The sequence below is a fragment of the Myotis yumanensis genome, unplaced genomic scaffold (assembly GCF_028538775.1).
Source record: "Myotis yumanensis isolate MYYU_CA2020_CCGP unplaced genomic scaffold, mMyoYum1.0.hap1 SCAF_10, whole genome shotgun sequence".
NCBI lineage: Eukaryota > Metazoa > Chordata > Mammalia > Chiroptera > Vespertilionidae > Myotis > Myotis yumanensis.
Window position 1 is genome coordinate 33,003,857 of NW_027223761.1, and position 25,166 is coordinate 33,029,022.

General features: G+C 41.8%; 2 protein-coding genes across 5 annotated transcripts in view; one reads left to right on the top strand and one right to left on the bottom strand.

Annotated features, from left to right (window-relative positions):
* PDE3B (phosphodiesterase 3B) overlaps positions 1-22,274 on the bottom strand; it is a 161,303-nt gene extending 139,029 nt beyond the window's left edge. For all 3 annotated transcript variants that reach the window (XM_070428261.1, XM_070428260.1, XM_070428259.1), the window contains exon 1: positions 21,028-22,274. In XM_070428261.1, coding sequence (XP_070284362.1) covers positions 21,028-22,005 — 978 coding nt within the window. In that variant the 5' untranslated portion in view covers positions 22,006-22,274. The remainder of the gene's footprint in view (positions 1-21,027) is intronic.
* The window catches only part of PSMA1 (proteasome 20S subunit alpha 1), a 285,437-nt gene that overhangs the window by 144,467 nt on the left and 115,804 nt on the right, over positions 1-25,166 (top strand). Inside the window, exons 1-2 of one of the 2 annotated variants that reach the window (XM_070428262.1) lie at positions 22,539-22,582; positions 24,319-24,428. The exons of the other annotated variant lie outside the window; for it this stretch is intronic. The gene's annotated coding sequence lies outside the window, so the exon portion shown is untranslated. Of the gene's footprint in view, positions 1-22,538; positions 22,583-24,318; positions 24,429-25,166 lie in introns of those variants that run through there. 2 annotated transcript variants of the gene reach the window in all.

A 25,166-nucleotide genomic window follows, 5' to 3' on the forward strand; every position in this document is an offset into this window, starting at 1 on the left:
TGCTGCATCAAATAGTCTTGAAATACCTCTATCTGGCTGGCAGATAAACCAATCAAATTTTCAGTAAAACCTTTAGAAGACCAATATTTAATATTAAATGAACACAGCATTTAACAATGTCACTTTGTATTCCCCAATGGCTTTTAACTATTTAAATATTTTTCAAATTTATATACTTTTCACTATATTTCAGCTTCACACTATATTTCAAGATTCACATATTTCAACTCAATTCAATATAATTTACTACAAAATTGTTACTTAAATAAACATTTAGGAAGTCACAAATTAATTTTTCTATCTATACAAAATTTTATTATCTTCAGTACCTGCCAATTAATTATTCTTCACAAATCAGGATTTCATTTTAGTAAAAAGCACCCTAAATGGCCATTATCTTAACTTTTGTTCCAAGCGTCTAGCTTTTTAATTCTCATATTTATGAGTAACATAGGAATATTTGGGAGATATTTTTATTGATTTTAGAGAGGGGGAAAGAGAGAGAGAGAAAAAGATCAGTTGCCTCCCAAACGTGCCCCAACCAGGGATTAAACCTGAAACCTAGGTATGTGCCCTGACGGTGAATTGAACTCACAACCTTTTGGTGTATGGGACGATGCTCCAACCAACTGAGCACCCAGCCAGGGCATTTTTAATTTTTTGAGGTAACTTTATACTGCTTTCCATAGTGGCTGCACCTATCTGCATTCCCGATTCTACAGGTTTAATGTAATTATAATAAAAATACCAGCCAAAATTTTTGTAGACATAAACAAGCTGACTAAAATCTATATGGAAAGACGGGGAACTATTTTGAAAAAAATAAAAAGTTGGAAGACTCACATTATACAATTTTATGGTATTGGCAAAGGGAAAGATACATTGATCAATGGGACAGAACAGAGAAACCAGAAATAGATTCACATAAATAGACCAAATTGATTTTTGACAAAGGTGCCAAGGCCATTCAATGAAGTAGAGTTTTTCCAACAAATGATGTTAGAACAATTGGACATCTGTACATAGAGAGAGAGAGAGAGAAAAAGAAATTGCCTCATGGCTTCCCATTAGAATGCACTTAGAATAAAATATAAATGTTAACATGATATTATAGGCCCTGTATGATCCACATTCTTCTTATCTCTCCTACCACTCTCCAGCCACCAAGCTTTCGTTCTATAAGCTCTTTCCCATGACAGGACTTTGCCTTTGCTAGTCCTTCTGCCTGGAATGTTCTTCCCCCAGATCTTACATGACCAGCTCCTTCATCATTTTCATGTGTCAGTTAAAACATCCCCTCTTCAAAGAGGCTTTCTTTCCCTGACCATGGTACCTCAAGCACCACCCAGGCACTAGTATCCCTTCATCCCATATTCTGTTTTACGTTCTTCATGCATCACAGTACTTAGAACTACCTGAAGTTACTTCACTATTTTTATTTTCTACTAGAGGCCCGGTGCATGAAATTCATGCACGGGTAGGGGCCCTAGGCCTGGCCAGCGATCAGAGCCGATTGGGGCCTTCTGGCTGCTGGCTGGAGCCTTCCTACCTCGGCTGCCAGCTGCCGCCTGGGGCCTTCCTTCCCTTGCCACCAGCTGCCGTCCGGGGCCTTACTTCATTCTGTGCCACCTCCTCGTGGTCAGCACACATCATAGTGAGAACTTGAACTCCTGGTCTCCTGGTCTCCTGGTTGAACTCCCGAGGGGACAATTTGCATATCAGGCTTTTAGATAGATAGATAGATAGATAGATAGATAGACAGATAGATAGATATAGATATAGATATAGATATAGATATAGATATAGATATATAGATTGCCAGTGCACGTCATATGTACCGGACAGTCAGTCGGACATATGGTCAGTCACTTACATATGGTCAGTTTGTGTGTGTGTGTGTGTGTGTGTGTATATATATATATACACACACACACACAAACACACACACACACACACACACACACACACACACACTAGAGGCCCGGTGCACAAAAATTAGTGCACTTGGGGGTTCCCTCAGCCCGGCCTATGTCCTCTTGCAGTCTGGGACCCCTCGGAGGATGTCCACCTGCTGGCTTAGGCCCACTCCCTGGGGGATCAGGCCCAAACTGGCAGTGAGACATCCCTCTGGCAGCCCGGGAGCCTTCGGGGGATGTCCACTTGCCAGCAGGGAGTAGGCCTAAGCTGCAGTCGGACATCCTTAGTGCTGCTGAGGAGGCAGGAGAGGCTCCCACCACCACCGCTGTATTGGCAGCCATCAGCCTGGCTTGTGGCTGAGTAGAGCTCCCCCTGTGGGAGCGCATTGACCACCAGGGGGCAGCTCCTGCATTGAGCGTCTGCCCCCTGGTGGTCAGTGTGTGTCATAGTGACCAGTCATTCCCAGTCATTCTACTGTTAGGGTCAGTTTGCATATTACCCTTTTATTATATAGGACAGAGGCCTGGTGCATGGGTGGGGGCCGGCTGGTTTGCCCTGAAGGGTGTCCCAGATCAGGGTGGGGGTCCCGCTTGGGTGCCTGGCCAGCCTAGGTGAGGGGCCGATGGCTGTTTGCAGCTGGTCACACCCCCTTCAGGGTGGGGGTCCCCACTGGGGTGCCTGGCCAGCCTGGGTGAGGGGCTGGTGGCTGTTTGCAGGCTGGTCAAGCCCCCACCAGTGGGGACCCTCACCCCATGGATGTTTGGCCAGCCTGGGTGAGGGGCTGATGGCTGTTTCCAAGCTGGCCACACCCCCTTTAGGGTCAGGGGTCCCCACTGGGGTGCCTGGCTAGTCTGGGTGAGGGGCTGAGGGCCGTTTTCAGGCTGGCCAAGACCCCCGGCGATGGAAGCTCCCAGCCTCTCCTTTTTTTAAAAAAAAATTCTGGGATTTACTTACCTTCTATAATTGAAACTTTGTAGCCTTGAGAGGAGCTCAGAGTCGGCCAGGTCGGACGGGAGGGAAGCCTCCTGCTCGCTCCAGCTCCGTGGCCACGGCCAGCTGAAAGCAGGTAGCTGGGGTTTATTTGACTTCTATAATTGAAACTTTGTTGCTTTGAGTGGAGCTCAGAGCCGCCGCAGCAAGCAGAAAGCTTGGCTTCCTCCATCATTGGGGCAACCAAGCCTCCTGCTTGTTCCAACTCCGTGGCTGCCTGCCGCCATCTTGGTTGGGTTAATCTGCATATAATCGCTCTGACTGGCTGGTGGGCATGGCTTAAGACGTAGCGAAGGTACAATTTGCATGTTTGTCTTTTATTAGTGTAGATATCTGTGCTAGAAATTATTTTAAAGCCCCATTAAGGGCAAGAACCTTATGTGTCTTATTCACAGTACTAATTACAGTGCCTAGAACAAAACCTGAAACATTTTATTGTGCTCAATAAATATTATTAAATAAAGAAAGATGACATTTAAGCTGGATTATGGGGGGTCAGGAGGGAAGAAATCAACCTTGTTAAAAGGAACAAACAGAGGAGAAAAACAAATCAAACAAGTTCTTCCATAAGTTGGAAGTTACCCTGAAGATTTTAGTGTGTTTTTATTAATCTGATACACAAATATACTTTTAAACATCCCTAGTCTTTTCTTGAACACCTCCATTGGTATGCAAATCATTCTCACAAACTAACCAATCCTGATTCAAGCAACTTTCCTTTTTCTTTTTTAAGAGAGAAAGGGAGAGGCAGAGAGAGATAGAAACATCAATGATGAGAGAGAATCATTGATCAGCTACCTCCTGCACACCCCACACTGGCCATCAAGCCTGCAGCCAGGGCAGGGAATCAAACTGTGACCTCCTGGTTCATAGGTCAACACTCAACCACTGAGCCACGTCAGCAGAGCAAGCAACTTTAAATGATCAAAAGACTTTCTTGCCCTGGCTGGTGTGGCTCAGCTGGTTGAGCCTTGTCCTGTGCACTGAAAGATCTCTGATTCAATTCCCCATCAAGGCACATGCCTAGGATGCAGGCTCAATCCCCATTTGGGGTGCATGCAGGTGGCAGCCAATTGATGTTTCTCTCTCTCCCTTCCTCTCTCACTAAAATCAATAAAAACATATTTATTTTAAAAGACTTTCTCATATTAATCCAATAACTGTCTGTTATTTATACACATTAGTCTTAGTTCTGACCGCAAAAGTTCTCACAAAAATAGGAAGTTTAATATCTCATGTGGCAGGCTGTCAGATACTTGAAGACAGCTATATCCTCCTAAATGTAATTTAAAAAAAAAAAAAAGGAAACATTATTGATGTGCTTGCTGGGTTCTGGGCTAAATACTTTATATGAATCATGCATTTACTCCTCACAACTATGATACAGTTAGTATGACTGTGCCTGTCTTATAATTAAGAAAACTGAGGCCTGGATTAGGTAATTCACCTAGGTCAGTGGTCGGCAAACCGCGCTCATGAGCCACATGCGGCTCTTTGGCCCCTTGAGTGTGGCTCTTCCACAAAATACCGGCTCTTCTACAAAATACTGACTTCTGCACATGGGCCACGAAGTTTCAATTGCACTGTACGTGTGTTCCCGCACGTTATATTTTGTGGAAGAGCCACACTCAAGGGGCCAAAGAGCCGCACGTGGCTTGCGAGCCACCGTTTGCCGATCACAGACCTAGGTCATCAAGGTAGAAAGTGAATTCAAACACAAAACAGTCCAATTCCAGAGCCTATATTTTTAACTATAAGCCTCACTCTCTAAATCACTCCTGCTCTTTCTATAATTTGTACTATGTCACTATGTGCAAATCCCTCAGATATCCATGTTAAGGCAAAGAACTTGACCCAGTATCTTCTCTTTAATGATAAAGGCAATATTGATATTCATGCATTTATAAGAGCCATATGTTGCAAGACTTAATAAATAAGAGGATAAGCAGTGTAGAGATTAGCACTTCTCTGCAAATAACTTATTTTTTCATTTTTATGACCTACTAGAGGCCTGGTGCATGAAAATTCATGCACTAGAGGGGGGTCCCTGAGCCTGGTCTGCCCCCTCTTACAGTCCGGGAGCCCTCAGGGGCAGGAGGCAACCCAGCGATCAGGGGAAGGCGACGCCCCCATCACACCTCTGCTGTTGCCACTGCCGGCAGTGCAAGCCTTGGATGGTCCTGGTTACCTGAGCCTTGGGTGGCCCTGGGTGGCTGGGCAGCCGCCATCCAAAGTTTGCCTGCGCCTCAGGCCTGAGGGTGGGTCTGGCTGCACCGCATGCCTGCCATCCCCCCGGTGGGGCTAAAAGGACTGGGGGACTCTGGCGGAGCTGAAGGGACTGGGCACCACCATCTTGTGGCTATGGGAGCCGCAATCTTTGTGATGGTGTGACGGTCATTTGCATATTCCCTAATTTTTCTTTTTTTAATGCATTTTTATTGATTTTTTTTTACAGAGAGGAAGGGAGATGAATAGAGAGTTAGAAACATCGATGAGAGAGAAACATCGATCAGCAGCCTCCTGAACACCCCCTCCTGGAGATGTGCCCGCAACCCAGGTACATACCCTTGACCGGAATTGAACCTGGGACCCTTGAGTCCGCAGGCCAACACTCTATCCACTGAGCCAAGACAGTTAGGGCATTCCCTCTTTATTAGATAGGCTTTTTCTTCTTTGTTCAGCATAAACTCCACACTGAAATAATTTCCACTTCTGAGCACACTATTTCAATACTCCTCTATTCTGTTACCTGATTTTCCCTTCCTAAACAGCCATTCCTCCACTTCTGCAGAGATTGGTATCTTGTGTCCTTTAAAAGCCAATTGTGTCGGATATATTTTATTTGCCCCTCCAGATTCATTTTCCACTCCACTCTGTTCCGTGCCTCCAGGAGGCTGTCCTGAATAGACTGGATCAACAGTCTCTTTTGCCCTCTCTTCTGGGTGGATTCAGACCAAGGAAGACACTGGCAGGAGACCTAGGAAGAGAGTGAGCCTGGGGTATTTAATCCCCCAGCTCACACATACAGTCATCTCTTGTTAGTAACATAACCTCTACCAGAGGCCAATGGACCTTTATACAGCCACCCTCTGAGTCTTGAATAACTCCTATTTCTGCCCTTATATGTCTACTACCAATTGTTGATCACCAGATTCTTTATCATCCCATGTTAGTTTCCCTAAATTCTTCCCACTTTTTTATGTCACCCTTTCATTAAACTCTCCCATGTTTATCCATTTGAATGCATCGTCTATCTTCTATAGGGCCCTGCAGCCAGGGCTGACACAGCACCACTCTCCCTATCACTTCTCTGTATTTTGTTTATATCCTCCTCTCAATTTTGCTTTAAAATGCTCTTTTAAAAGAAGTCTTAATAAAAAAATTTTTTTTAACTAAATGAGGACCCTAAATATTCCACACACAACAAAAAAAAAGTTTAGAATAAGCAAATTCAGGAAAGCTACAGGATACAAAATCAACACATAAATTAGTTACATTTCTATAAACTAACAATGAAAAATTCAAAAATGATATTAAGCCTGGCCAGGTGTGGCTCAGTGGTTGAGCATGGACCCAGGAACCAAGAGGTCACCAATTCTCAGTAAGGGCATGTGCCCAGGTTACTGGCTCGATCTTTAGTAGGGGGCATGCAGCAGGCAGCCCGCCAATCAATGATTCTCTCTCATCATTGATGTTTCTATCTCTCTCTCCCTCTCCCTTCCTCTCTGAAATCAATAAAAATATTTTTAAAAAAATGGAATTAAGAAACAATTCCATTTACAATACCATCAAAAAGAAAACTTAGAAATAAACATAACAAAAGAGGTGAAAGACAAACAAGTGCTGGCGAGGATGTGGAGAAAAAGGAACCCTCGTGCACTGCTGGTGGGAATGCAGATTGGTGCAGCCACTGTGGAGAACAGTATGGAGTTTCCTCAAAAAACTAAAAATAGATCTCCCATTTGACCCAGTGATCCCACTTCTAGGAATATTTCCCAAGAAACTAGAAACACCAATCAGAAAGGATACATGCACCCCTATGTTTATAGCAGCACAATTTACCATAGCTAAGATCCGGAAACAGCCTAAGTGCCCATCAGCAGATGAGTGGATTAAAAAATGGTGGTACATCTACACAATGGAATACTATGCTGCAGTAAAAAAAGAAGGAATTCTTACCATTTGCAACAGCATGGGTGGAACTGGAGAGCATTATGCTAAGCAAAATAGACCAGAGAAAGATAAATATCACATGATCTCACTCATTTGTAGAATATAATGAACAACATAAACTGATGAACAAAAACAGATCCAGAAACAGAGAAGCATCAATCAGACCATCAAACCTCAGAGGGAAGGTAGGGGAGGGTGGGGGTAAGGGGGAGAGATCAACCAAAGGACTTGTTTGCACGCATATAAGCCTAGCTAATGGACATAGACACCAGGGGGGTGAGGGCATGAGCGGGGGAGGGGACAAGGGGGCGATAAGGACACATGTAATACCTTAATTAATAAAGAAAAAAATGAGGTGAAAGACTTATATACTGAAAACTACAAAGGTTTTCTGAAAAAAATTAAAACAGAAACAGAAAGATATCTGATGTTAATAGATTGTAAGACTTACTATTGTTAAGATGGCAATACTACTCAAAGCAATCTATGGATTCAATGCAATCCTGTCAAAATCCCAACAATGATTTTAAGTGAAACAAGTCAGTTGCAAAAAGATAAATACTGTATGATTCCACTTATATGAGGTATCTACAGTGAAATTCATACAAACAGAAGGTAGAACGATGCTTACCAAGGATGGGAGAAGGGAGAATGGAGAGTTATTATTTAATGGGTATGGAGTTTACGTTTAGGAAGATTAAAACTTTTCTAGAGATGGGTGGTGGTAATGGTTACACAACAATGTGAATATACTTCATGCCACTTACACTGTATACTTAAAAAAAATATATAGAAATGGTAAATATTATGTTTTATATATTTTACTACAATAACAAATAAAGCTACATAAGGGCCCTCTTATGGTTATACATTCCCAGAGGAAATTTATTTTATCTCCCCCAACTCCCTGTGCTAAGGTCAAGATAGGCATCCCATCTCCATGGCCATATTCACTTCTCATCTACCCTTACACTGGCAGAACAGCACGTTGGGGCTTCAGCTTTATGCCGAGATTTCCTATTAGATTCTGATTTTGGACAGACCCTAGGATTTTATCTCTTGAGTGTAGCCATACCTAACACAAGCAAATGTTCAAAGTCTCTAAGACTGGTCAGAAACTCCTCAAGTGAAAGCTGGTTTTATTCTACTTGTTCACCTCTTAGGATTCCTACTAAAAGAGAGCAGAATATGGCACCCCAAAATAAGGCATACTGATTATGTTGAATTAAAGGTATTTGAGAAACAGCCAATGCAAGGACACTCTGACCCTCTTTTGTCCCCTGCTGAAAGCAGAAGATAAATCTCCTATGTAAAAGGTTCCTTTCCTAGTACCTGAGGGCAAAGGGCACCCTTATCAGCAGAGCTAGGGAACTTAGAGCCAAGAAGGCTGTATAAACAAACCTTGTTATTTCTTCACCAATTTATTAACCCAAGCCCAAACCCCTTTGTCTTATCAATTATTCTTTATTGTTTGTCTCATACGTATAAAAGATTCCTGATTTTGAACAATTCTTTCAGCCTCACGTTTTTATGGGGATCCCATATATATCATATTAAATATTTTTCTCTCTTGTTAATTTGTCTTATGTCAATTTAATTATTAGGCCAGCCAAAGAATCTAGAAGGAACGAAGATAAAAATGTTCCTCCCCTATACTACTTTCATTTCTTTTTGGGTATCAGAGATTTTTCTTACTCAGTGATTCTTTTCAAAAGATGTTCTAAAATGTTGAGACCTATAGTTTAGTTGTTTCAATTGGGAGTGTTCTTATAGGCTTGTTATATATTGGAAATGGCACTTAGCACATTATGGTATTTTCTGTGTACTAGCTAAGTGATTTGGGGCTAATTACTTCATCCCCTGCCTTAGTTCTCAGCTGCAAAACAGGATACCAATACGTAACTTCACAGGCTTGTTGAGACTAGCACATAGTGAGTACTACGTAATTATTACATCTTATAACAATCTCTTCTTTCTGATCCTGAGTTACATTTTTTATTGCCTATATTATTTTACCACTGATATTGACATTTCTGGTAGAGAATGTAAGCATCTTTTTTGGTTGTTATTATTGACTAGAGGCCTGGTGCATGAAATTCGTGCACGGGGGAGGGAGGTCCCTCAGCCCAGCCTGCGGGATCGGGCCTAAACTAGCAGTAGGATGTCCCTCTCGCAATCCAGGACCAGTGGTTGCTAACCACTCCGCCTGCCTGCCTGCCCGATTGCCCCTAACCACTCTGCCTGCCTGCTTCATCACCCTAACCACTGGCCTGCCTGCCTGATCTCCCCTAACGGCTCGCCTGCCTGCCTGATCACCCCTAACCACCTCTGCTTGCCTGCCTGATCGCCCCTAACCACTCTGCCTGCCTGCCTGATCACCCCTAACTGCTCACCTGCCTACCTGATCACACCTAACTGCCTCTGCCTCAGCCCCCACCACTGCAGCTTCGTCCGGAAGGACATCTGGAAGGTCGTTTGGCTGTCCGGTCTAATTAGCATATTACACTTTTATTATTATAGATTAGTGACCAAAAGCACATGCGAACAGTTTGCTTGATTTGGCTCTGTATGTTTATCATGACTTTTTCAGTCTGCTAGTTGATAAGAAGTATTTACCTACATACATATTTAAGGTAACGTGAAGATTATGCCAGAATAACTTTGAAAATTTCTTTTTAAGGTCATAGTAGTGAAATTTTTAAATTCATTTTTTATTTGTTTTATAACAGTAAGAAACTGTCATTGAAGATTAAAGATCAACTGTTAACTTTTTGCACTGGCTCTCATCCTGGAAAGGGTCAGTTGTTCATTCCATAATGCTCCCATTGTACCTTATATATACTATACCTCTACTATATCACCTACCACACTGAATTATAATTATTCATTTACATTTTCTCTCTTCATTGGAGTGTGATGTTGTCCTTGCAATGTTGTCTTAGTACCTCCAGGGCTGGCATATATAAAAGGCAATTTGTAAATACAACTAATTTTTACTACTTTCCTATAGTGACTCTTTAGATATTTGAAATGTGCTATATTTCATGTATCCTTTTTGTTGTTCCTTTGATAAGTAATTCCATCCAATTTGAAGTTCTATTCTCCATATACTTACTCTTAAACAAGAGAAGCAAACTACAAACTACGGGGAAAAATTGACAAATCCACCAGCAAAGTGAGATTTTTGTTACTCTATCCAGTTACTGATGGGTCAAAAAGATAAATAAATCAGTGAGGACACAGAACCTCTGACAAGGACAACCTTTACCTACCATAGAGTTAACAAACATTCTACCTAATATGTCAGGCCATATATATTCCCTGCCCATAATGCAATTAAATCAGAAATCAACAACAATAAAATAACTAGAAAACCTGCATATAATTATGAATTTTTCATAAATGTCTAAATAACTCATTAGTCAAAAGAGAAATCAAAAAAAAAATTAGAAAATGCTTAAGACTGGAAAGTAATATTACCCATAAAAATTTATAAGATTCAACTAAAAAAATATTTAGAAATAAATGTATAATTTTAAATGCATACTATGAAAAAAGCTCAAAATAATTTAACATCCCAATTACAAAGTTAGAAAAAGAACAAGAAAATGAATTCAAAGAAAGAAAAATAATAAAGGTAAGAGCTGATATAAATAAAATAGAAAACAAGTACCAATATGAAGAATTGTTTTTTTGAAAAGGTTAAAAACAAACTTTTAGCAGGGTTGATTAAGAAACAAAGAAAAAAACATATAAATGGTATTAGCAATGAAAAAGAAGATAAATGCAGGTGTGGAACCAACTAAACATAATAAAATTAGATTATGCACTAAGGAAATAATTTGAAAAGTTACATTAATTTTCTAGAAAAATACAACTTAAAAATTTCAATCAAAAGCAAATTTATATCTAAACTAGAGGCCCCGTGCACAAATTTGTGCTCCATTGGGTTTCCTCGGCCTGGCCTGCAGGATCGGGCTGAAACCGGCTCTCCCACATCCCCCAAGGGGTCCTGGATTGCAAGAGGGCACCAGCTAGGCTGAGGGACCCTACCAGTGCACAATCGGGGCCAGGGATGGATGCGAGAGGTTGACCAGCTGGGGAGGGACCGCAGGAGGGCTCCAGGGCATTTCTGGCCCATCTTGCTCAGTCCCAATCGGCCAGACCCCAGCAGCAAGCTAACCTACCAGTTGGAGCGTCTGCCCCCAGTGGTCAGTGCACATCATAGCAACTGGTTGACTGGTCAACTGTCTGCCCCCTGGTGGTCAGTGCATGTCATAGAGACTGGCTGACCAGCCAACTGTCTGCCCCCTGGTGGTCAGTGCAAGCGGTTGAGCAGCCTTAGCATATCATTAGTATATTACGCTTTGATTTGTTGAACGGATGACCGGACACTTAGGATATTAGGCTTTTATTATATAGGATTGTTCAAAAGATTTAATGCAATGCCAATGAAAATTCCAACAAGATTTTTTGTGGCGCTTGTTAAGCTTATTCTACAATTTATATTGAAAAGCAAAGGTCCAAAAATAATCAACACACTCTTGAAGAATAACAAGATGAGGGGATTTACTCTATATTAAGTCTTATTATGAAGCTATTATAATTAAAACAATGTAGCATTAACACAGGGTGCATAAACTAACCAATGAAACATGAGAGCCCATATGCAGACTCATACATATATTAAAATCTGATATATGACAGAGGGGACACTGCTGATAAATGGATAATAAACTTTTCAATAAATTGTGTTGACACATCTGGATATCCATGTAGATAAAAAATGAGATTAGATTTCAATATGGTGGCAAAGTAGGTGGAAGCTACACTCCCAGGACCAAACTGGAATTATAACTAAATTAAAGAACAATCATCCTGAATAACTAACTGAAGACTAGCCGAAGAGAAGACATAACCAGGGATTTACAGAAGGAGCCATATTGACACTGGTAGGAAGGGTGGAGATAAGAAGAGGACTGGCTGTACTCCCAAAAGTGGCACCTGATATTCCAGAGGGATATTCAGCTTCAGGGGATTCCCCCTGAGGAGCATGGGGCCTAAATCCCAAGTGGGGAACCCCAGCCCAGAACACCAGAGCCAGGTAGAGGAGCCCACACAACATCCAGCTGTGAAAAGCAGCAGGGTTTCTATCCACCAGGGAGAGATAGAGTCTAATGGAGACATAGGTACCCTCTTAAAGGGCCAACACACAAAATTTCGTTCATACCAACTCACCCTGGGCTCCAGTAGAGGGAGGGGGAGCAGACTAGAATCGCCTGAGGCGAGTCTGGAGTTTGTGGCTCTGGGAACGGAGCTGGGGGAACAGCTGCCAGGATCCCTGTGCTGAGTCATTCTTCAATACTGCACTTAACCATCTTTCTTGGGTGGAGCATGCCGCTCTGTGTGGCATCAGCCTCGGGTAAACCAATTGTCCCACCCTCCAGACTCCTTCTCACCTCACCCTGTGGAGGTTAGGCCCTGCGGAGGAGTCAGCTGCCTTGGACAGGGGGTAGAGGTCTGGGAAGACTCAGGTGGTATCAGTGACTGAGTTATGTGGCTTTGAGGTTGGGGCCATTCCCTCCACTTTCCCATCAACCTGCCTGGTGCTTCCCCCTCATGGGAGATCTGCTAGAAACACCTTTCAGGTTTCTAGCAGATCCATCCTCTGGACTCTGACTGTGGCTCCAAAGGACCCACTCATCCAACTCCTGGTGGTTCTGCCCTGCCTAGGTCAGGACACACAAAGTCGTGCGGTGCTAGGGCGGTGACCACACCCACCATCTTCCCTGAAACCTGAACAGAACCTCCCCCTCACAAGTGATCCATTTGCCCCATCATCCCAACTCCACCAGAGGCTCTTTCAATGACTGAATCTAACAGACAGCTGGCAGGTAGAGGCAAGTGGAGGCATATCTTATCAGGGTGTCTTGGGACATTTGCTGACCTACCCCCAGGCCCAGTGCTGGTAAAAGCCTGCCTTGCTGTGCAATTTGGTCCTTCCTGTGTGAATCCAAGCAAACCAGAGGCAGGCACAAACTTTGGATCGCCAGCTCCTAACAGGTTGCCAACGGCCAGACACAGACAGCATTAGACACTGGCCTGCACCAAAGTCCCTCCCAAGAGGCCCAGAACCAACACACCCAGTGGCCACCTTCAGACAACGTTAGAGCAGGATCCAATAAGCTTCACAAACAGCATAACCAAAAGGAGATCTCAGCAGGCACCAAACCCTACTGAGGTGAATTCCGCTTCATGTGGTCAGCACTGGCACAGCAGCTCACACACCGTGGTCGGGGCTGAGCTTCACAGTCAGCCAGCCTGAGGGTTGATCCCATACATGAACAGGCCTATAGCAACCAAGACTGAATTATACCCGAAGGGCCCACATAACCCATACAAGAGACATTCTCAGACCCAGCTCAGGTGATCAAGGACCCTGAGCCACTGGGTCCCACAAGACACCTACTACATAAGGCCACCACACAAAGACTGGGAGTCATAGCAAATCTATCCAATACATAGAAACAAATACAAAAGGGAAACCAAAATGGGGAGACAAAGAAACAGGCCCCAAATAAAAGAACAGGAGAATTCTCAAAAAAAAAAAAAAAAAAAAAAAAGAGAGAGAGAGAAAGAGAGAGAGAGAGCTAAATGAAATGGAGGCAAGCAATCTTTCAGATACAGAGTTCAAATTAATGGTTATAAGGATGGTCACGGAACTTAGTGAGAAGTACAACAGCATGAAAAAGGACATATAAACCATGAAAAAGAACCAGTCAGAAATGAAGAATACCATTTCTGACATCAAGAATACAGTGAAAGGAAAAAAAAAAGAATACAGTGAAAGGAATAAAATGTAGGTTGACTGAAATAGAGGATCAAAGCAGCACTTTGGAAGACAAGGTAGGAAAAAAACACCCAATCAGAGCAGAGAAAAAAAAGAATTAAAAAGAGTAAGGATAGTTTAAGGGACCTTTGGTACAACATGAAGCATAACAACATTCTCATCAGAAGGAGGAGAGAGAGAGCAACAGATCATCAAAAACCGATTTGAAGAAATAATGACCAAAAACTTCCCTTACCTTGTGAAGAAAAAAGACACATAAGTCCAGGAAGCACAGAAAGTCCTAAACAAGATGAACCCAAAGAGGCCCCCACCAAGACACATAATAATTAACACCTTGCTGACTGGCTATTTTGAGCCAGAACTCCCTCAGGCAGCCCGCTACTTTTCCGCACGTGAATATTAAATGAAAGCATCTGAATAAATGTACTTAAATTGTACTTCATTTTGTCATATCTTATATTTATATTAACACACATCAAAATTAAACGTAATGCATATATTTAATATTTTATTTATTTTTATATATTTTATTAAAAAATTTTTTAGTGTGATATATTGTATAACATGTATCTACATGCAATGGTCATGTTTCCCTATGCTTTTCCTTAGAAGAACATACTTTACACACCCTAGTAGGATTTAATAATATCTTCAGAGCATTTCACCCCAATGCAGCAGAATATGTATTCTTTCCAAGTGCATATGGAACATTTTCTAGATAGACCACGTTAGGACACAAAACAAGTCTCAATAAATTTAAGAAGAATGAAATCATATGAAGCATCTTCTCTGACCATAATGGTATGAAAATAGAAATCAAGCACAAGAAAAAAAGTCTGAAAAATACACAAAGACATGGAGGGAAATGTAACATGTTACTAAACAATGAATGGGCTAACAATGAGATCAAGGAAGAAATCAAAGGATACCTTGAAATACTAGTAAATCCATTTCCCTGCCTTTCCGGCACCTAGAAGCTGCCTGCTTTCCTTGGTTCCTGGCCTTCTTCTTCCATTGTCAAAGCCAAAGGTAGATTGAATCTTTCTCACACTGGATTACTCCAATCCTATTCCATTGTCACAACTCCATCGCTGACCTCTTTTGCCTCCCTCTTCCACTTTTTAAGAACCCTTGTGATTACTTTGGATCCACTCAGATAATCCTGGATAAACTTCCCATCTCAAGGTCCTTAAACATTTCCTATGCAAAGTCCCCTTTGCTAAGTTAGATAACATTCACAATTTCCTGGAATTAGCACATGGACATCTTTGGAGTGCTGTTATTCTGACTACCACACATAGTGAAGTTGAATATGAACATACCTTGCAGCTCAGCAATTCTACTTTTGGATGCAAACATGCACCAGGAAACATTTGCAATAAGTTTCATTAGCATCATTTTACATAATGGTAAACTACCCATAGGTCCATAAACAGTGGAATAGATAAATAAATTTTACCATGGCCATACGATGAAATATTATACAGCATTAAAAAATGAACTGCAATTATCCACATCAACATTAATAAATTTCAGAAACATCAAGGGAAAAAATGTTACAAAATAAATTCATACACCATGATTCTACAGAAGTTCAAAAACAGGCAATATTAATAACATTATTTAGATTATTTAAGAATACATTTGTGGGGGGTTATAATTATAAAAACAAGCACAGTAATGAATAGTAAAAAAAAGAAAAAGAAAATCAGGATAGATGGGGCAGTAAGGGATGCAAAAAAGAGTTACACAGGGAACTTCAAAGAATATAAGTGGTGAGTACTTGACTTTTTTCCTTTCGTATTTCATTCCTTAACACATATTAAAATTATATAGTCTTTTACATGTAAAATTTCTCATTTAAAATTTAAATGCTAACTAAATAAAGATAAAATATGCTGAATGCGTGTTGTATGAAAGAAATGTAAGGAAGAACTAGCCAAACAATTTACTCTAGCTGATGGAGGAGGGAAAATCTACAAAGATAAGTGACCTGCTAGGGAAAATCAATACAGGAAGAAAAGTTCTAAATCATGAAAGTAAAAGACAGTAAAAAATACTATATACTCCTCTGCCCAAAGTTCTAAGAAGAGCCTTCTAATAATCATGTAAATAAATATGAGTCAGCTTTTAAATAACAAGGTGAACACCAACCCAATATTATAAACTGTCAGGAACTACCCACAGACAGAACCCAGGTCTCCTAAAGTTTTGCTTGGCTAACACAACTGTTGCGTTTGTTTTGTTTAAATTGAATGTTCTTAGGCAAAGTAGGCAATAATCAGTGGACTTCCATTCTTCTTATCCTTCCCTCCTTCTTCAGCATGCGACATAAATACGTTATTGTGACTGACCTCTGAAGGCACTTGAGCTTGACACCAGCTGCATCCTGACAAGTCACCCTGAAATAACTACATCAGAAACCAAGTTTATCCTCAAGGTCTGTATAAACTTCGTGATTTCAAGAGTCTCTCTCGCTTTCCCATCTTCACCCACTAACTCCTTTAACCAGGGATGTCATTTATCAGATAATTGACAAAATTAGTTACAGCCTTGGAAAACCATGACTGCAGCTATTTATGCTCTTTATGGCAGGACTTAGCTTGGTTTTAGTCCCTGAATCCCAAATATCTCACGCCATAACTTACAAACAATATTTTTACCTCTCTGAGTTTAATTTCTTTCCAGTCTATAAAATGAGCAGATTTCAACGAGATAAACTCTGAATCTATCTCTTCTATATCTATATAAACACATTTAGGTTGAAATAAATGTTTTCAGCAAGTATAGATTCTTCCTGTTTTGGTTGGGGGATAGGAAGGCAGGAGAATAGCTAGAGAAACAGGCTAACTTGGTAACTGCAAGGGTAAAGAAAAAGAGAATCAGAGAAAGGCCCACCACTGAGGCGGATAAAAAGTCAGAGGACAATGAAAATAAACTTTACAGTTCTACTTATGTTTGGCCCTATTTACTTTCCACTCAGTATGGGAAAACATAAATTATGGAGATGTTATTATTTCATGAGATATAATAAAAATCTATCACACATCACATGATCTGTCAACTATTATTTTTTTAAATGGCCAACTTGCTATATTGAAGGTTTGTTCTCAGTTTATACAAGTAATTTGAATATCACTGTACTGTCTAAGAACTTCTTAATCTAATTTGTTCCTTAAAGGAGATTTCAAACTGTGAATAGTAATAGCAAAAGAAAAAAAAATACCTACAGGTCAATAACAATAAGCAGTCCACAAATAGTTATAGCCAAGGATGGATGGGGGAGGAAGTGTCCCTAAGTCCTAGATGGCTTTTTAAAATACAAAACAAACAAAAAAGCTAAGAGCATGTTATAAAGGATTTTGCAAGCAAGGTTCAAGGTCATTGTCCACTTTACCCTGTGGACAATGAAAAAACCGTAAGAGGTTTTTAAAACAGGGCAAGGGATTTAATCAAATCTGTGCTTTTGAACAACAGTTCCGATGGCAGAGTACATACAATGTTTACAAAATAGAGCATAAAATTATGATATAGGCTGATACTTTATCACAAAATATTAACATGAAAGTAGAATGAAGCACTTCTCACTGAAACCACAAAATAAATGTCACAAATACTACAGTATTCTTAAATTCATAGTGAAATATGCCTTGCAAATTCCTTAAGGGGCTAAATAATCACTAAACTTAAAAATCATTTTTAAACACATTCATACTACATGTGTGCACCTTTTTCAAATAAAATTAACACTTTACATAATATTTATGGGCTTTAAGGCCACAGAATTTTAAAATATTTACCTAACCATTTAGAAAGCACTTAGCATTTTAGGTATAGAAAAATATCTCACACACTAACTTATGACTTTCAAAACCTCGTATTTACCTAGTCTATCACAAACAAAATGATCTGGCTGAAACTTTCATTATAGAATATACAAATAAAATGGCTTAGAAATGTAATTTGTTAAATTCTGGCCAAAGCATCTATGTAGACAACTAATTCTTTAAAAAATTTCCTATTTGTTTTAGCTGATTCCTGGCAAATATACTACAACTTAAGTATGTCTTCCCATTAACCCACCAAGGCAAAATACAGTTAACAGTAACTAGACTTAAACTTTAAATCTCTAAATGCTTGGCAACAACAACAACAAAACTTTAATTAATAGGTGACATATATAGCATTTATATCTACTATAAATCTAATTATGAAAATTAAATGTTTTGCAAACATAAGCCATTATTTTTCAACATGGTACCTAACATAACATTCCAAAAGTTAAAAATTATTCTAAATCTACTCTCAATTTAAAAATATTTAGATAGACATGAGTTTTGATTGTTTTTCAAAGATGTTTATAAAATTCTTCAGGAAATAAAAGAATTATAATTTTGTTATCAATCCAAAAATGAATTGCATATAATTTTTAAAGTTCTCTATTAAAAATACAGAATATTTGCTCACCATTACACCTTGGAAAACACAGGTTAGTCATATCAACATTCAACACTTAAGTAAAACTTCAAGAAGTACTAATCTGTGATGTTTTAGCTATACTTTTATTCATACCTTACAAAAAGTATAAACCAACTGTAAGAAGGGAATCAAGAACTGGGAAGTTATTACAGAATTCATCTTTTGGAATCCCTGATTTGGCAGGATACTGAGATTCAGAGATTCACTGACTTTCCCAAGATTACACAGTAGAGCCAAGACCTTACTCTCAATCCCCCGCCTATGAGTCCAGGGCATTTCTCCCTATATCAGATTCTACTCAGTATCTGTCTGTTTCCCCTTCACTTTCTGAAACAATGAAGAGACTTTATACTTGTCATATACAAAATTTAGCACTTGGAAAATCAGAAAGTCTCCATCTTTTACTTCTATAAAAGCACTGGTTTCCTCTTCATTTCTTTAACATCATATACATGCAAACAAAACCAGAGACTCACAGGAATAAGCATAAATAAAAATCCTTATTACAATCTCGGTTAAATTAAAAATATGTAGTATTTTTTAGTAATGCCAAAGTAGTATTATTTTATGACACCGAACATTAAGTAACAATGTGGGAAGTCTTAAACTATTAGCATATATTTAAGACCCCAAAAATGTTCCTTTTCATAGTGGAATGTGAATAAGAGTTTTCTGCGTTAAGATATGACCTTTTAAAAAATGGATTAATAAACTTTTTAAAATGTGTTTTTTATTGTTAATATCTCCCATTGCCCTCTGCTTTCCTCCCTCCTCCCAATCCCCCACCCCCATGTCCGTGTCCATGGGCTATGCAAATAAGTATAATATATGACCTTCTTAAAAGCTCAAACTGTGTCTGCTTCTAATAAGTGAAGCTACCTAGAACAACAACACTGCTCTCAATTAAAGGTTGAAAAAGGTTGCTGTGATGGAAAAAGCACCAGAGTAGGATTAAGAAAACCAAGAATTTTCCATTTACAGCACAGCCACAATTGACTACACCAACAGATTACAATAAAGTTCGTTAAACTGTAATGCTGTTAAATTTAGGAAAATTATCTACAAATGTGATTAGACTACGCTAAAACACTTTTCCGGTGTCTATTCACATATAGTCAACTGTTAAATGGCATGCCATGCTAAGAAAACAGCTGATATTACTTTGATCTACAGTTAATATCACAACTCTTCTAATACAGATTTTTCTAAGCACTGTTATCACGGGCAGTAAAATGAGAAAACAAAAGGCAGAACATTTTTTAACAAATTTTTTCAAGTATTTGGCCAAATAATTACAGACCACAAAAGCAGTTTCTGAAAAAAAAAACACAAAAAAAAACACGTTTCAAGAAGCAAAGTGTGGTCTCATTGGAGCACTACAGAGTTAGTGTTAAACATGTCATAAAATCAATATAGTGGTTTGCTGATTACTTTGAAGAGAGCATCAGATGTAGTAAGAATAAAAAAGTTATACTGGGTCCCAGTGTAAAACATATCACCAATCAAAGAGTCTGAAAACCAATGCTATAAACTCCAACTCGCCTACATAAGAGCTCTACACTCATTCTTTTAGTTGCTTAGAACACAACAATTAAAACTGAGAAATCTAGGTTCAAATCCCAGCACTGCCACTTACTAGATGTGTGAAGTTGGGTAATCTCTCAAAAACTCATATGGCTCATCTCTACATTTAGGGAATGTCACCACCATATAGGGTTCTTGTGAAGATTAAAGAAAATATATGTCAAGCATTTTGCACTTACATATATTTAAGAAAATATATGTAAAGCATTTACTATCAGTGAATAGCTATACTTGTTGAGTTTCTTGGTGATGTAGAACAGGTAAGATTTCCCAAGGCTATATAGAAGCTCGTTCCATGATGATGGTTTCAATTCCTTTTAAAAAACAAAAACATGTAAACCTACTGGACATGCTTTTGGCATCTTTCCAGACATAAGTTTAAAGGTTAAATTATTACAACATTCTCCTCATTATGCAACAAATACACACCACCATGAGTTAGTCTGTAAAATATTGTATTAGCCTATACCGCTGAAATTTGGTTTGGGGGGGGGGGTATCTCTTAAAAATTATTTCCAACAGTCTTTTCAACTCAACTAACAAGTCGCAGTTCCAAAGTTCATCAATGTTCATAAGATCTCAAATTCTTTCTCTCGAATATCAAAAATAGTAAAATCACACTGCTTAAAGTTAATGTCTATTCACTCAGTCTAATGGTTGTATGTTACCTTTGGGGAGATATCACTATTATAACAGCAACAGATAAACGGCACCAAAATGACGTACACCAGAGCATGCCAAAGTGGGAGTAGTCAATCTATTAAACCGCAAATAATTCATCCTTCTGATAACTCCTCTATTGCATAAACAAAGTACTTTAAAGGTGCAATATAAGTAGTCTATTTCACACAAATAAAAAGGTACTTCTGTATTTCTAAAAAGCCTCCTGTATTTTAGGAATCCTTTCCAGAAGAAAACCTTTTTTTTCCCATCCTGGAAGTTAACATGCTCTCAAACACGCAAATTCAGCTCAGGAACTGAAGCGACAAAACCGCACTCACTTCCTCAGCCAACCTGGCTTTCGGCTAACGTACCTGTTCTCTGGAAATGCAAGGCAACGACGGTCTCCTGAACATTTTGCAGCTGCCTTGGTAAGCGGCCGGCGTTTCCCCGAACGACACGCAGCTGGACCTCCTGCGGGGTCTGATCACAGGCACTTTTTCCTCCGCGGTGCTGGACAACCGAGGATGATGGAAAGCTTCCCTGATTTGAAAGAAGTGATCCAACCCCAGGCCGAGCAGGCAGCCGGCGCCCCCGACCAGGCAGGACAGCAGGGGCCGCAGGGCTGAGGGCAGCGGCCCGAGGCTGGCGAAGGAGACCCACCAGACGAGGCTGGAGAAGAGCAGCACCAGGATGCCGTGCTGGAGCCCGACCCGGTGCGCGAGCGTCAGCGAGCCCACGCAGCTCAGCACCAAGAACAACCTGCCCGCCGCCGGGGGCGTGTACGGGGTCGCGGCCCCGGCGTCTCCGTCCCAAGGCCAAGACCACCACGGCCACACCAAGAAGTCGCCCAGGTAACAGCAGGCGGGCAGTGCCAGCAGCCACCAGGAGCCGCCGCCGCCGCTCCGGTCCGGGCTGGGGCCCCGCTTGGCCCGGGTCAGGAAGCAGGTGAGGAAGAAGAAGGCACAGGCGATGCTGAAGAGGGGGCTGAGGCTGAGCGAGCAGACGCTCAGCAGGGTCCGCAGGCGGGCGGCCCCGGCAGCCCAGCTCTCGGGCTCCGCACGGAGCAGCAGGGCGAGGACAAAGGCGGCCAGGGCGCCCAGCGCGAGGCGCGCCCGGGAGAAGAGGGAGCCGCGCCGCGACTGCTGGGGGGAGGCCGGCGACGGCAGCAGCAGCTCCACGTTGCAGAAGCGGCAGAGGTGGAAGAAGAAGCCGCGCGGAGGGTCCTGCCGCAAGGGGCTCACGCTGCTCTTCACGTAGCCGTTCCTCAGACTCTCGGGGGGCGAGCCGGCCCCGTCCGCCGGCGGCGGCGGGTACCGCATGGCTTTGGCGTCTCGCTCGTCCCTCCTCATGGCCGGGACCGGGGGTGGCTGCGGGCTCAGCACGCCCAGCTAGGACCGCAGGGGCCGCAGACGCTTCCTCACCCCCTGTCCCCGCGCTCGGGGCGCCCCCCGGCTCAGTAGCGCGTCAGGGCTGCGCCCGCCGCCGCGGCCCGGGGTCTCCGCCGCGCGCGCGGAGTAGCGGAGGGGTCCGTAACATACTGGCCGTGGAGAGGGGCGGAAGGGCTTCTCCTTTAAGCACCTCTCGGGGCTGGAGACTCGAAGTCTCCTCCCAACTCCCGTGGCTGCAACAGTTAACTCACGGCCTCAGCCTGGTCCGTTGGGCGCGCGAGCGGCGAGCGGGGCGGGCGCTCCTCCCCCGTGGCGGCCCCGGCCCGGCGCGCGCGCCCCGCCCGCCGCCCGCGCGCGCCCGCGCCCTGTCCTGCCGCCGCTTGCCAGCCGAGCGCCCGCCGCGGGCCGGGGGACCCCGCTGACTTCTGCGCCGGGACAGGGGAGGGGCAGAGCTGGGGGGAATGGGTGGGGTCCTCCTCGGGTGGAAGGGGGCCAGCCCACCATCCTGGGACCACAGGCACGCAGGTTCCCTCTAGGGGTAAGTCATAGACATCTATCCTGGCTCCCTCGGGTCTGCACCGGGGTCTTGGGGTGGGAGGGAGTTCGTGGAAATCGAGCTGAAGGGGGAGTCTTCGGTCGGCCCCTCACTTCATCCCGGTTCAGGATGGGCCCTTGAGCTGCCCGAGCAGGGCTGCGACCTGGTAAGGACCAGCCGCCACCACTACGGGCAGGGCAGGGCGATGAAACCCTGATCGCTGTGGCGAGGTCTGTCCTCATCAGCGGTGTGGGCCACACGGCAGGCCCGGGGTCCTGGCAGGGGCTGTTAGGGAGGAGCACGTGGAGTGTTCTCTGGGAGCATCCAAGCAGATATAGTCCAGCTTGTCTTCCTCAGGAACCACCTTCACAGGCCAGGAGCTAACATCCCATCCTCCACTTCGCACCCTTGCCACCCATACTCACTAGTTCACATCTGTATCCCACATTTCAGTAAGCGTAGAAGAGTTATGCTGTCGCAAAGTTATTTCCACATCGAAGGCTTTTTCACTGTAACAGCATGTTCTAGAGAGCGGGCATGGGAGGGTCAGGAGACCTCTCCAAGACCATTGCCCAGTTTGGATCGGTGCCAAGAAAGAAGCCCAATAAGATGCGATCTCTGAATTGCTAGTGACACCAGTCACATGTAGGAAATATTTATTTGAAAGAGGGTAGAGCTTTGCTGAAGGAAAGGGACTGCTCTGGAATCTAACCAATCATAACTGTCTTAGAGAGCGAACTGTTTCCCTCCACCGAAACTCCCTCCAGCCTCATGACAGGGCTACATTTCCCAAAGAGCTAATTCCACATTTTTCCAGTGAGATGAGGAACGTTACTGTGTGGTAAATCCCACGAACAGGCCCATTTTTTCACCAATTAATCTTTGCCCACAGGCATGACCTAAAACAGACCATTTTCGTGTATGGTCATAGTTCACATACATAGCAGAAATCACTGAGAAATTAGCATAAGAATTTGACCCAGATGGATAAAGACCAGAATTCCTGTTTCTTTCCTGTCTCTTGGATAAAGGAAAAAAATTTTTTTTGAGTTTTCACATTGACTATCAAATGCTTGCCCTAAAAGATAAAAATCTAAGGGGGTCTTTTTTCCACCATGACAATTAAAAAATTTTTTTTAATCTCATTTTAAAAGAACTCAGCAAATATATTTTTTAATGATATTTAATGATATGCACAGAATTCATCACTACCAGTCAAAAATTAAAGTAGGAAACTTGATACATTTGAGCCTATACAGCAGGGCATGACAAAAGTTGCACTAGCATTACTGAATTTGCTCACTAAATTCTCATAGGAAATAATAAATTGATTTGAAAATTAGAACAAATAAAGATTAAAGTGGGTTTTTTTCTTCAAACTTTGGATTGTCATCTGAGGTAAGATAGGCATGGGTTGTACCGGAAGTAACAGTGGACTAGAAATCCATTTCATAGGTTTTAGTCCTGGCCCAGCCAGCCATTTATGCCTTGACATGAAGTAACTCACATAACTTTTACAGGCCTCATTCTTCTCAGCTGTAAAATGAAACAATTTAATGTGATGACCTTTAAAGTCCATTCCAGTCTTAAAAAGCTATGGTTTTTGAACACGGGGTGCATATATCCTTTCCAGTTAGTATTTTGGGTTTCTTTGGATATATGCCCAGAAGTGGAATTCCTGGGTCATAAGGCTGTTCCATTTTTAATTTTTTGAGGAAATTCCATATTGTTTTCCATAGTGGCCGCACCAGTCTGCATTCCCACCAACAGTGCACGAGAGTTCCCTTTTCTCCACATCCTCACCAACGCTTGCTGTTTGTTGATTTATTGATGATAGCCACTCTGACAGGTATGAAATGATATCTCATTGTGGTTTTAATTTGCATTTCTCTGACGATTAGTGACGCTGCACATCTTTTCATATATCTGTTGGCCATCTGTATGTCCTCTTTGGAGAAGTATCTATTCAGGTCCTCTGCCCATTTTTAAATTAGATTGTTTGGTTTTTTGGTTTTGAGTTGTCTGAATTCTTTATAAATTTTGGATAGTAACTCTTTATAGGATGTATTATTGGCAGATATCTTCTTCCATTCAGTAGGTTGTCTTTTCATTTTATTAACCCTACCAGACCGCTGTACCGATTTTTCGGTAATTTCCACACAAAGGTGGAATATTGGTGCTAGATGAAAGGTAGACCTATTTTCTACAATGTCTCCAAGTTCCGTCTTATTCTAACCACTTGTTTGCATGTAACTAACATTTTTCTATATCATGTTGGTTTTTTCTCTTTAATGCTCAGGAGCCCAGGTATAGGGGACAGTTAGGTTCAGGGCCTCAGGTCTGGTAGGATTAATGGTTTCCTTTGCTGTGCAAAACTTTTTAGTTTGATATAATCTCTATGTTCATTGCAGCATTATTTACCAGAACCAAGATATGAAAGCAAACTAAGTGCCTATCAATAGATGAGTGGATAAAACAGTTATGATACATACATATACAACTCGGCCATAAAAAAGAATGAAGTCTTATCATTTTGCAACATGGATGGACCTAGAAAGTATTATGCCAAGTAAAATAAGTCAGGCAG